Source organism: Oncorhynchus masou, chromosome 28, assembly GCF_036934945.1.
Source record: "Oncorhynchus masou masou isolate Uvic2021 chromosome 28, UVic_Omas_1.1, whole genome shotgun sequence".
Lineage (NCBI taxonomy): Eukaryota > Metazoa > Chordata > Actinopteri > Salmoniformes > Salmonidae > Oncorhynchus > Oncorhynchus masou.
This window is the reverse complement of record NC_088239.1, coordinates 35,884,773-35,898,766: the sequence shown is the minus strand read 5'-3', so window position 1 is coordinate 35,898,766 and position 13,994 is coordinate 35,884,773. Positions and strand designations below refer to the sequence as shown.

The window sequence follows — 13,994 nt, the reverse complement described above, 5'->3', positions numbered from 1 at the left end:
TTGAAGGTAGGCCTTGAAATACATCCACAGGGACACCTCCAATTGACTCAAATTATGTAAATTATTTTATCAGAAGCTTCTAAAGCCATGACAACATTTTCTGGAATTTTCCAAGCTGTTTAAAGGCTCAGGCAACTTAGTGTATGTAAACTTCTGAAAATTACTTCTGTCATGCACAAAGTAGATGTCTTAAACTGACTTGCCAAAACTATAGTTTCTTAACAAGACATTTGTGGAGCCTAAGTGTATGTAAACTTTCGACTTCAACTGTACATACATACATCCAGTGCCTTCAGGAAGTATTCACACCCTTTAACTTTTTCCATTTTGTTGTATTAAAAGGTGGGATTAAATGATCAAAGTGGAAGAATAATTATAACATTTGTAAACAAATATATCTTGATTAAAAAGGTATTCAACCCCCTGAGAGTACATGTTTGAATCATCTTTGGCAGCGATTACAGCTGTGAGCCTTTCTGGGTAAGATTCTTTATGAGCTTTCCACACCTGGATTCTGCAACATTGGCCCATGTTATTAATTTCTAAATTCTGCAAATCTGTCAAGTTGGTTGTTGGTCATTGCTAGGCAACCATTGTCATGTCTTGCAATAGATTTTCAAGCAGATTTAAGTTAAAACTGTAACACGGCCACTCGGGAACATTCACTGTCTTTGTAAGCAACTCCTGTGTAGATTCTGCCTTTTGTTTTAAGTTATTGTCCAGCTGAAAGCTGAATTCATATCCCAGTGACTGGTGGAAAGCAGACTGAGCCAAGTTTTCCTCTAAGATTTTGCCTGTGTTTACCTCCACTCTGTTTATTTTTTATCCGTAAAAATTCCCCAGTCCTTAACTATTACAAGCGTACCCATAACATGATGCTTGAAAATATGGAGAGTGGTACTCAGTGATGTGTTGTATTGGATTTTCCCCAAACATAACACTTTGTATTCAGGACAAAAAGTGAATTCCTTTGCCACATTATTTTTGCAGTATTACTCGAGTGCCTTGTTGCAACAGATGCATGTTTTGGAATATTTTTATTCTGTACAGGCTTCCTTCTTTTCACTCTGTCAATTAGGTTAGTATTGTGGAGTAACTACAATGTTGTTGATGCATCCTCAGCTTTTCTGTTATCACAGCCATTAAAACTCAAACTGTTTTAAAGTCACCATTGGCCTCATGGTGAAATCCCTGAACGGTTTCCTTCCTCTCCTGTATCTGTGTAGTGACTGGGTGTATTGATACACCAGTGTAAATTCTAACTTCACCATGCTCAAAGAGATATTCAATGTCTGCTTCTTTTGTTTTTTTTTTTACCCATTTACCAATAGGTGCCCTTCTTTGCGACAATCTCCCTGGTCTTTGTGGTTGAATCTGTGTTTGAAATTTAGGGACCTTACAAATAATTTGTGTGGTACAGAGATGAGGTAGTCATAAAAAAAATAATGTTAAACACTATTATTGCACACAGAGTGAGTCCATTCAGCTTATTTTGTGACTTGTTAAGCAAATGTTTACTCCTTAACGTAGTTAGGCTTCCCATTACAAATGTTGTAAAAAAATAAAACAAATAAAACAAATCCACTTTGACATTATGGGGTATTGTGTATAGGCCAGCTACAAAATCTAAATGTAATCCATTTTAAATTCAGACTCTAACACAACAAAACTTCCAAAGGTCAAAGAGTGTGAGGGAGGAAGGGTTGTTTCAGTATCTGGACTTAAACCCCATTGAAAACCTATGGTTTGAATTGAAGAGGGCAATCCATAACCACAAGCAAAGGATATCAAGGATTTTGTAGCTGGCCTATACACAATACTCCATAATGTCAAAGTGGATTTTTATTTTTGTAATTTTTTTTTTTACAAATTATGCTAAAATGTATTGAGTCAATAACTACTCACCCCCTGTTCTCTACAGAGTAATAGTCTAACATCTCTCCCAACATGCTCTTCAATCTCATTGTTTTTTGAAAGAGGCTCGTTGTCTTTATCCTCATAACGGGAGGGTGATAGAGTATTGAAAACAGGGGTGCCAATCATTTTAACCCCAATGTTTTTTAGATTTGTTTTTATGACTTATACACAATCTATTTCTCTGAACAATTGTATTAGTATAATTTTCAGCATAAAATATACCTCAGTATTTGTTTTATTTTATACAGTCTTTTGTGCTCCTCTTTATCAATGGTGCCAATAATTCTGATCATCGCTTGGCTGTGTGTTTGTGGGAGAGAGTTATGAAATTATTTCCGATGCCGACCATCTGACAGATCACATTAGCTCAATCAAATTAATTTATATCCCCCTTGGTATTCCCACTATGGCTCCTGTTGTAAATGAAATCCAGGTAGACTACTCGCAAAAAACATCAACATAGCCAATACTACGTACGACACAGTGTAAACTTAAGTGTTAAGCTGCAGATATACCAGAGATGCTGTATCTCTCTCATCAAAAAAAAAACTTCCTGTGTGTCTATGAATTATGTTCACACGCAGTGTCTGTGGTTTTCAAGCTTTCCCTTATTTGACAATTCACTGTGGGTGCAGACTCTAGCAAGCTCTCCCCTGTTTTGTCTTGTCAGTCTGTATCAGCGTTTGGCTTTTCTCGCAGCCTGTTAGGGCACGGACCAGCCGAGAGCGAGAGACTCTCTTATGGTGTGGCTTCTGTAGAGGGAGGTTCGCTATACACAACTAGAAGAGCAACAGGGCGGAGGGTTTTAACATTGTGTGTTACGCTTTTGAGTGTTACGCTTTTTTTGAGTGATGTTGAGTGTTAAGCTTTTCTACAGCTGTTTTAGACATTTTTGATAAGTGTGTTTGCAAACATGATTGTGCTAGGGGACCTCTACTAACGCCTTCCTGTGTGTGTGCAGAGCTGCCAGACTCTAGTGTGTCATCATCGAGAGCAGCAGAGCAGCTAAGGAGTGCATCTCTCTCTCCATACACACTGCTGCCTCAGGCTCGGGAGCTGGGCGGGGCGGACACACACACGGACGGCAGCAGTGGTCTGGGACACACACACAGCCTGGTCCAGTCTGAGCAAGAGGACGTAGAGCTCTCAGAAGCCATGTCGGCTAGACAGATGTCCATCAAAGACAGGTGAGTTATTTTTCTTTTTCTCATCAAAGAATCCCTGGTTGATTAGGGAAAGCCTTTTGTATCTAGGCAGTTGTCTCCAGACAGCATGTTTTGCTCACCATCCTCCGGTTTCCCATTTCACAGGCATTAAACTGTTTTAAAGTCACCTTTGGTCTCATGGTGAAATCCCTGAGCGGTTTCCTTCCTCTCCGGCAACTATGTTAGGAAGGGCGCCTGTATCTTTGTAGTGACTGGGTGTATTGATACATGATCCTAAGTGTAATGAATAATTTTTGGCAAGGCAGTTTTGGTCATTCTTTGTACAGTATGTGTGTGAGCATATGACATTCTCTGAATCATTGTCTGATTGGGCTGTGTTTTTGAATGCAGTGTAGTCCTGTTTGTTTCAGTCTGTCAGACGGGACAGCAACAGACACATGCGTTATTTGAATTGTTGTTGACTCCTGTTGGCTATTGGCACTGACTCAGTCAGTATGTTTACGTTTGTGGACTTTTTGATCTGCATGAGGTCAAAATGATAAGATGTAGTGTTTTATTTTCTTGTCCTTATATTAGTATGTTCGAGAGAGATGGGAGAGCGTTAGAGACTTACCTTGACTCTCATTGTGGAATGTAGGTTGCAAGACAGATGGAAGGAAAGAGCGAGAGAGAAAGCGAGGCAGCACTGGGTGCGTTTTGACGTGAGTTAAAGGGACTAGTTTTGGGCGGTAGGTCGGTTGGTTGGTTAGAGCTGTGAGCACCCAAGGAGGAAGACCGTAGTGATGGTCAGCAGAAGAGGGAGAGAGAGCTGCTCAGCTCTAACCCCATCCCTCATCTCTCTGATAAGGAGGAAATTATACTGAACAAAAATATAAACGCAACATGCAATAAATTCCTAGATTTTACTGAGTTGCAGTTCATATAAGGAAATCAGAAATAAATTCATTTGGACCTAATCTACGGATTTCACATGAATTGGAAAACAGACGTAGATCTATTTGCCACAGATATCTTTAAAAAAAAGGTAGGGGTGTGCATCAGAAAGACAGTATCTGGAGAAACATGCAGCGCCGTTGTTGATTGTGGATTGTGGAATGTTGACCCACTCCTCTTCAATGTCTGTGCGATGTTGCTGGATATTGGCGGGAACTGGAACATGCTTTCGAACACGTCAATCCATAACATCCCAAACATGCTCAATGGGTGACATGTCTCAATATGCAGACCATGGAAGAACTTTATTATTATTACATTTTTGGGGGGCGGGGATAGATCCGCTTTAATATTGCAAATAGATTGTGACTTCTATCAATGTAACTGTCTGCATCATTTCCAATCCCCCATATATATACACTACCGTCAAAGGTTTGGGGTCACTTAGAAATGTCCTTGTTTTTTAAAGAAAAGCACTTTTTTTTGTCCATTTTAAAATACCATCAAATTGATCAGAAATACAGTGTAGACATTGTTAGAAAACCATTTTGCAATTATGTTAGCACAGCTGAAAACGGTTGTGTTGATTTAAAGAAGCACTGCACTAGATGAGTATCTGGAGCGTCAGCATTTGTGGGTTTGAGTACAGGCTCGAATTGGCAAGAAACAAATAACTATCTTCGGAAAATGTCAGTCTATTCTTGTTCTGAGAAATGAATGCTATTCCATAGAAAGTGGAGTGGGAGGCCCCGGTGCACAACTGAGCAAGAGGACATCAGTTTCTAGTTTGAGAAACAAACACCTCACAAGTCCTCAAATGGCAGCTTCATTAAATAGTACTCACAAAACACCAGTCTCAACGTCAACAGTGAAGAGGCAACTCCGGGATGCTGGCATCTAGGCAGAGTTGCAATGAAAAAGCCATATCTCAGACTGGCCAATAAAAAGAAAAGATTAAGAATGGCCAAAGAACACAGACACTCTGCCTAGAAGGCCAGCATCCCGGAGTCGCCTCTTCACTGTTGACGTTGAGACTGGTGTTTTGCGAGTACTATTTAATGAAGCTGCCAGTTGAGAACTTGTGAGACGTCTGTTTCTCAACTAGACACTGTAATGTACTTGTCCTCTTGCTCAGTGGTGCACTGGGGCCTCTCACTCTTTCTATTCTGGTTAGAGCCAGTTTGTGCTGTTCTGTGAAGGGAGTAGTACACCGAGTTAAATGAGATCTTCAGTTTCTTAGCAATTTCTCACATGGAATAGCCTTCATTTCTCAAAACAAGAATAGTCTGAATGAGTTTCAGAAGCAAGTCCTTTGTTTCTGGACATTTTGAGCCTGTAATCGAACCCAAAAATGCTGATGCTCCAGTTTTATTGCTTCTTTAATCAGAATAACAGTTTTCAGCTGTGCTAACATAATTGCAAAAGGGTTTTCTAATGTTAAATTAGCCTTTTAAATTATAAACTTGGATTTGCTAACACAACGTAATATTGTAACACAGGAGTGATGGTTGCTGATAATGGGCCTCTGTACGCCTATGTAGATAATTACAACATTAGAAATTACACTGTATTTCTGATAAATTTGATCTTATATTAATGGACAGAAAATGTGATTTTTTTCTTTAAAAAAACAAGGACATTTCTAAGTGAACCCAAACTCTTGAACGGTAATGTGTATAAACTCAGGGGGGAAAAATGTCCTCTCACTGTCAACTGCATTTATTTGCAGCAAACTTAACATGTGTAAATATCTGTATGAACATATCAAGATTCAACAACTGAGACATAAACTGAACAAGTTCCACAGACATGTGACTAACAGAAATTGAATGTGTCCCTGAACAAAAGGGGGGTCAAAATCAAAAGTAGCAGTGAGTATCTTTTGTGGCCACCAGCTGCATTAAGTACTGCAGTACTGCAGTTCTTGCTGTGAGATGTTACCCCACTCTTCCACCAAGGCACCTGCAAGTTCCTGGACATTTCTGGGGCTAGCCCTAACCCTCACCCGCCGATCCAACTGGTCCCAGTAGTGCTCAATGGGATTGAGATCTGCGCTCTTTGCTGGCCATGGCAGAACACTGACATTCCTGTCTTGCAGGAAATCACGCACAGAACGAGCAGTATGGCCGGTGGCATTGTCATGCTGGAGGGTTATGTCAGGATGAGCCTGCAGGAAGTGTACCACATGAGGGAGGAGGATGTCTTCCCAGTAACGCACAGCATTGAGATTTCCTGCAATGACGACAAGCCCAGTCCGATGATGCTGTGACACGCGGCCCCAGACCATGATGGACCCTTCACCTCCAAATCGATCCTGCTCCAGAGTACAGGTCTCGGTGTAACACTCATTCCTTTGACGATAAACGTGAATCTGACCATCACCCCCGATGAGACAAAACCGCGACTCGTCAGTGAAGAGCACTTTTTGCCAGTCCTGTCTGGTCCAGCGACGGTGGGTTTGTATCCATAGGCGACGTTGTTGCCGGTGACGTCTGGTAAGGACCTGCCTTTCAACAGGCCTACAAGCCCTCAGTCCAGACTCTCGCAGCCTATTGCGGACAGTTTGAGCACTGATGGAGGGATTGTGCCTTCCTGGTGTAACTATGGCAGTTGTTGTTGCCATCCTGTACCTGTCCCGCAGGTGTGATATTTAGATGTACCGATCCTGTGCAGGTATTGTTACACGTGGTCTGCCACTGCGAGGGCGATCAGCTGTCCATCCTGTCTCCCTGTAGCAATGTCTTAGGCATCTCACAGTACAGACATTGCAATTTATTGCCCTGGCAACATCTGCAGTCCTCATGCCTCCTTGCAGCATGCCTAAGGAACGTTCACGCAGATGAGCAAGGACCCTGGGCAGCTTTGTTTAGGTGTTTTTCAGAGTCAGTAGAAAGGCCTCTTTAGTGTCCTAAGTTTTCATAACTGTGACCTTAATTGCCTAACGTCTTGCATGTTCATTAATTGTTTATGGTACATTGAATAAGCATGGGAACCAGTGTTTAAACCCTTTACAATGAAGATCTGTGAAGTTATTTGTATTTTTATGAATTATCTTTGAAAGACAGGGTCCTGAAAAGGGACTTTTTTCTGAGTTTGTTTTTATATATTATTACATTTTATATATTATTTTAAATGTAGTGCCTTCAGAAAGAATTCTAAACCCTTAACTTTTTCCACATTTTGTAACTTTACAGCCTTATTCTAAAATGTATTAAATTATTGTTTTCCTCTCAGAAATCTAAACACAATACCCCGTAATGACAAAGCAAAAATAGGTTTTTAGAAATGTTTGAGAATATATTAACAAATTAGAAAATGTAAGATCACGTTTACATAAGTATTCAGACCCTTTACTCAGTACTTTGTTGAAGCACCTTTGGCAGCGATTACAGCATCAAGGCGGCGTTGGGTATGGCGCTACAAGCTTGGCACACCTATATTTAGAGATTCCCTCCCATTCTTCTCTGCAGATCATCTCAAGTGCTTTCAGGTTGGATGGAGAGCATTGCTGCACAGCTATTTCCAGGTCTCTCCAGAGATGTTCGATTGGGTACATGTCCGGGCTCTGCCTGGGCCGCTCAAGGACATTCAGAGACTTTTCCCGAGGCCACTCCTGTGTTGTCTTGGCTGTGTTTTTAGGGTTGTTGTCCTGTTGGAAGGTGAACCGACACCCCAGTTTGAGGTCCTGAGCACACTGGAGCAGGTTTTCATCAAGGATCTCTCTGTACTTTATTCCATTCATCTTTGCCTCAATAGTGACTACCATCCCAGTCCCTGCCCCTGAAAAACCTCCCCACAGCATGATGCTGCCACCACCACTATGCTTCACAGTAGGGATGGGGCCAGGTTTCCTCCAGACGTGATGCTTGGCATTCAGGCCAAAAAGTTCAATTTTTTCGTTTCATCATGGTCTGAGAGTCTTTAGGTGCCTTTTGTAAAATTCCAAGCGGGCTGTTGTGCCTTTTACAGAGGAGTGGCTTCCGTCTAGCCACTCTATCATGAAGGCCTAAATGTTTGAGTGATGCAGAGATTGTCCTTCTGGACAAATTCTCCCATTTCCATAGAGTAACTTTGGAGCTCTGTCAGAGTGAGCATCGGGTTCTTGTTCACCTCCCTGACCAAGGCCCTTATCCCTTGATTTCTCAGTTTGGCCTGGTGGCCAGCTCTAGGAAGTGTCTTGGTGGTTCCAAACTTCTTCCATTTAAGAATGGAGGCCGCTGTGTTCTTGGGGACCTTCAATAATGCAATAATAATATAATATAGATCTGTGCACAATCGTGTCTCGGAGTCCTATGGACAATTGCTTTGACCTCTTGACTTGGTTTTATGCTCTGACATGCACTGTCAACTGTTGGAACTTTATATAGACAGGTACAGTTGAAGTCGGAAGTGTACGTACTCTTAGGTTGGAGTCATTAGAACGTGTTTTTAAACACCTCCACAAATTAATTTCTAACAAACTATAGTTTTGGCAAGTCGATTAGGGCATCAGCTATTTTCCAACAATTGTTTAGACAGATTATTTCACTTATAGTTCACTGTACCGCAATTCCAGTGGGTCAGTAGTTTACATACACTAGTCTCTATGAACTACTGTAACTAGCTGTCAATTGTAGTCAGTGTTGTTTTGTCATGTTCTGTAGCAAATGGGGAATGCAGAATATGTGGAGTTGTGATTTTTAAATCTAGTTCAAGGAACAGGAATGTTTCCGATCCATCAGTATTACAGACCGGTGATGGTTTTGAACATCCAATCAATTAGATAAGCATGTTTCTATCTGTTCTCCATGTCAACAAGCTGGCCATTGATTGGCTTTTAAATTGATTGATGACATAATGGAACAACATTTGCTTCCAACGACTAGCAAAAGCTGTGTGTGTCTGTGTGTTTCTGTCACGGAAGCGTGTAAATCCACCTCGTCCTTTCAAAACTCTGTGTGTCTGTGTGTGTGTGTGTGTGTGTGTGCAAAATTGAGTTGGTCCTCTTGAATCATCCATGAAGTGCATGATGCATCCATCATTGTACGCCCACTCATTTGGGACATAGGAGTGTTTTTGAGAGGAACAGAGGGGGTACCACTGACCCAGGCTTTATGACCACTATGTCCTTTCTCCTACTAGGGATGTGTCCCAAATGGCACCCCATCCCTTATAGTGCACACATTGGGCCAGGCTTAATCTGTGTCTGTGAAACCGCCCCATTGTGACTTTGACTATGATCTGGATTTATGTGATTCTGCTTACAGTAGAAAGTTTTGTCAGATGCACAGATACAGTGAAATGCTTAACTTGTAACAGTGCAGTAATCAATATTAATATAGTATCATAAATAATTTACGTAAATATATAATACAGAAAACATAAGAAATAATACGGGAAGCTATATACAGTATGTTATTTTCGGTGGGCGATTAGGAGAAAGGGACTGGTAGCAGGATAAATAACAATAGTAAACAGTATGGCAACAGCATAAGTGGTGGGTTGGTGTGTGAGGGTGTTAGTGTGTGTGCAGAGTGCCAGTGTAGGCGTGATAGGCAGATAAACATGTACAGTGGGGCAAAAAAGTATTTAGTCAGCCACCAATTGTGCAAGTTCTCCCACTTAAAAAGATGAGAGAGGCTTGTAATTTTCATCATAGGTACACTTCACTATGACAGACAAAATGAGGAAAAAAAATCCAGAAAATCACGTAGGATTTCTAATGAATTTATTTACAAATTATGGTGGAAAATAAGTATTTGGTCAATAACAAATGTTTATCTCAGTACTTTGTTATATACCCTTTGTTGGCAATGACAGAGGTCAAACGTTTTCTGGAAGTCTTCAAGGTTTTCACACATTGTTGCTGATATTTTGGCCCATTCCTCCATGCAGATCTCCTCTAGAGCAGTGATGTTTTGGGGCTGTTGCTGGGCAACACGGACTTTCAACTCCCTCCAAAGATTTTCTATGGGGTTGTGATCTGGAGACTGGCTAGGCCACTCCAGGACCTTGAAATGCTTCTTACAAAGCCACTCCTTCGTTGCCCGGGCGGTGTGTTTGGGATCATTGTCATGCTGAAAGACCCAGCCACGTTTCATCTTCAATGCCCTTGCTGATGGAAGGAGGTTTTCACTCAAAATCTCACGATACATGGCCCCATTCATTCTTTCCTTTACACAAATCAGTCGTCCTGGTCCCTTTGCAGAAAAACAGCCCCAAAGCATGATGTTTCCACCCCCATGCTTCACAGCAGGTATGGTGTTCTTTGGATGCAACTCAGCATTCTTTGTCCTCCAAACACGACGAGTTGAGTTTTCACCAAAACATTCTATTTTGGTTTCATCTGACCTTTTGACATTCTTCCAATCTTCTTCTGGATCATCCAAATGCTCTCTAGCAAACTTCAGACGGGCCTGGACATGTACTGGCTTAAGCAGGGGGACACGTCTTGCACTGCAGGATTTGAGTCCCTGGCGGCGTAGTGTGTTACTGATGGTAGGCTTTGTTACTTTGGTCCCAGCTCTCTGCAGGTCATTCACTAGGTCCCCTCGTGTGGGGTTCTGGGATTTTTGCTCACCGCTCTTGTGATCATTCTGACCCCACGGGGTGAGATCTTGCGTGGAGCCCCAGATCGAGGGAGATTATCAGTGGTCTTGTATGTCTTCCATTTCCTAATAATTGCTCCCACAGTTGATTTCTTCAAACCAAGCTGCTTACCTATTGCAGATTCAGTCTTCCCAGCCTGGTGCAGGTCTACAATTTTGTTTCTGGTGTCCTTTGACAGCTCTTTGGTCTTGGCCATAGTGGAGTTTGGAGTGTGACTGTTTGAGGTTGTGAACAGTTGTCTTTTATACTGATAACAAGTTCAAAAAGGTGCCATTAATACAGGTAACGAGTGGAGGACAGAGGAGCCTCTTAAAGAAGAAGTTACAGGTCTGTGAGAGCCAGAAATGTTGCTTGTTTGTAGGTGACCAAATACTTATTTTCCACCATAATTTGCAAATAAATTCATTACAAATCCTACAATGTGATTTTCTGGATTTTTTTCTCATTTTGTCTGTCATAGTTGAAGTGTACCTATGATGAAAATTACAGGCCTCTCTCATCTTTTTAAGTGGGAGAACTTGCACAATTGGTGGCTGACTAAATACTTTTTTTGCCCCACTGTAAATGAGGCTGAAAAGTGACTGGAAAAAGGAGTATATATAGAATTATAATATATACAGTGCCTTCAGAAAGTATACACACCACTTGCCTTTTTCCACATTTGTTGTGTTACAGCCTGAATAACAAATGGATTACATTGAGATTCTGTCACTGGCCTACACACAATACTCCATAATGTCAAAGTGGAATTATGTTTTTCGAAATTTTTACAATGTAATTAAAGATGAAAAGCTGAAATATCTTGGCTCAATAAGTATTCAACCCCTTTGTAATGGCACGTTCACGAGTTAGAGGTAACAAAAAAAAAGCATGTTGAAGTTATTAATTACACTCTGAATGGTGTATCGACACACCCGACACACACAGGCGTCCTTCCTATCTTGCCGGAGAGGATGGAAACCGCTCAGGGATTTCACCATGAGGCCAATGGTGACTTTAAAACAGTTACACAGTTTAATGGCTGTGATAGGAGAAAGTTGAGGATGTATCAACAACATTGTAGTTACTCTACAATACTAGCCTAATTGACTGAGTGAAAAGAAGGAAGCCTGTACAGATGAACAATATTCCTAAACGTGCATCCTGTTTGCAACAAGGCACTGAAGTAATGTGGCAAAGCAATAACTTTTTGTCCTGATGACAAAGTTTTATGTTTGGGGCAATCCAATACAACCCATTACTGAGTACCACTCTCCAAATTTTCATGCACAGTGGTTGGCAGCATCATGCTATGGGTATGCTTGTAATCGTTAAGGACTGGGGAGTTTTTCAGGATAAAAACATGTACTGAATGTAGCTAAGCACAGGCAAAATCCTAGAGGAAAACTTGTCTCAGTTTACTTGGCGGATGAATTCACCTTTCAGCTGGACAATAACCTAAAACAAAAGGCCGAATCTACACAGGAGTTGCTTACAAAGAAAACAGTGAATGTTCCTGAGTGGCCGAGTTACCGCTTTGACTTAAATCTACTTGAAAATCGTTGGCAAGACCTGAAAATGGTTGTCTTGCAATGATCAACAACCAATTTGACGGAGCTTGAAGAATTAAAAAAATAATAATGGGCAAATGCTGCACAATCCAGGTGTGGAAAGCACTTGGAGACATACCCAGAAAGACTCACGGCTCAACGCTGCCAAAGGTGCTTCTAAAAAGTATTGAGTCAGGGGTGTGAATACTTATGTATGTAAATTTAGATTTTTCTGGATTTCATATTCAACACGTTTTTCATTTGATCATTATGGGTTATTGACTTGTCGACGTATACATGTGAACCGGACTAATAGTGAACAGGACTAATAATGAACAGGACTAATAGTGAACAGGACTAATAGTGAACAGGACTAATAGTGAACAGGACTAATAGTGAGCAGTACCAGGATAAATAGATACTAATGATCATGGCAATCAATGACCAAAATCGTAGTGGTAATAATCCATAATGATTTTAGTAGCAGCGTAGGTGTGAGGAGGAACAGTAGGAGTTAGCCATTTAACAGTCTTAGGGGACTATAGCTTTGCTTTTACTTGTCAGCACTAAGTAGTATATTTAAAGGTTACAGTATGTGCCCGTTTTTTAGCTTCATTTAATTTGCTGACTGTATTTCTACACAAACATGGCCAAATGTATGTCGACACCTGCTCATTTCATTCCAAAATCATGGGCGTTAATATGGAGTTGGTCCCCCCTTTGCTGCTATAACATCCTCCACTGGGAAGGCTTTCCACTCGATGTTAGAACATTGCTGCGGGGACTTGCTTCCATTCAGGCACAAGCATTCGTGATGTCGGGCACTGATGTTGGGCGATTTGGCCTGGCTCCCAGGTGGCATTCCAATTCATCCCAAAGGTGGCATCCGCCAAACCCAGATTCAGCCATCGGACTACCAAATGGCAAAGCGTGATTTTATCACTCCAGAGGATGTGTTTCCACTGTTTGGGCCCAATGGCGGCGAGCTTTACACAACTCCAGCCAATGCTTGGCATTGCACATGGTGATCTTAAGCTTGTGTGCGTGCGTCTGCTTGGCCATGGAAACCCTTTTCATGAAGCTCCCGACGAACAGTTCTTGTGCTGATGTTGCTTCCAGAGACAGTTTGGAACTCGGTAGAGTGTTGCAACACATGACAGCACTCTGCAGTCCCATTCTGTGAGCTTGTGTGACCTACCACTTTTCCGCTTAGACACTTCCACTTCACAATAACAGCACTTAGAGTTGACCAGGGCAGCTCTAACAGGGCAGAAATTTGACAAACTGACTTGTTGGAAAGGTGGCATCCCATGACACATTGGAAGTCACGAAGTTCTTCAGTAAGGCCATTCCACTGCCAATGTTTGTCTATGGAGATTGCATGGCTGTGTGCTCGATGTTATACACCTGTCAGCAACGGGTGTGGCCGAAATAGCCGAATCCACTCATTTGAAGGTTTGTCTATATACTTTTGGCCACGTAGTGTATGAAGTCTATATAATATCTCCATTGTCAATGGTACAATTTACTATTTACTTTGATGATGATTATAAGAACCACCTCCTTCAGCTCAACATTGGCAGCAGACTCCCAACTCGGGTTCCATCATGACTGACCGTCACCATCAGTGTGTGTAGCTATGGTCCAGATCCATGGCTGAGGCTGACGCTGTGCCCGTGGTCTGACCTGCTCTATTTATTCTCAGCTCTGTTCTGTGCGCCTGTGTCCCAAATGGCACTCTATTCCATATATAGCGCTCTACTTTTGATTGTGTTACTGGTCAAAGTAGTTCACTATATAGGGAATAGGTTGCCATTTCACACTTTTGGAGGATACGCACTAAACCCAAACATGGAGTCGT

General features: G+C 41.6%; 1 protein-coding gene across 1 annotated transcript in view; it reads left to right on the top strand.

The window, feature by feature from the left end:
* Nucleotides 1-13,994, top strand: part of LOC135517537 (supervillin-like) — a 109,762-nt gene that overhangs the window by 47,115 nt on the left and 48,653 nt on the right. The window contains exon 13 of the mRNA XM_064941934.1: nucleotides 2,879-3,104. Coding sequence (XP_064798006.1) covers nucleotides 2,879-3,104 — 226 coding nt within the window. The remainder of the gene's footprint in view (nucleotides 1-2,878; nucleotides 3,105-13,994) is intronic.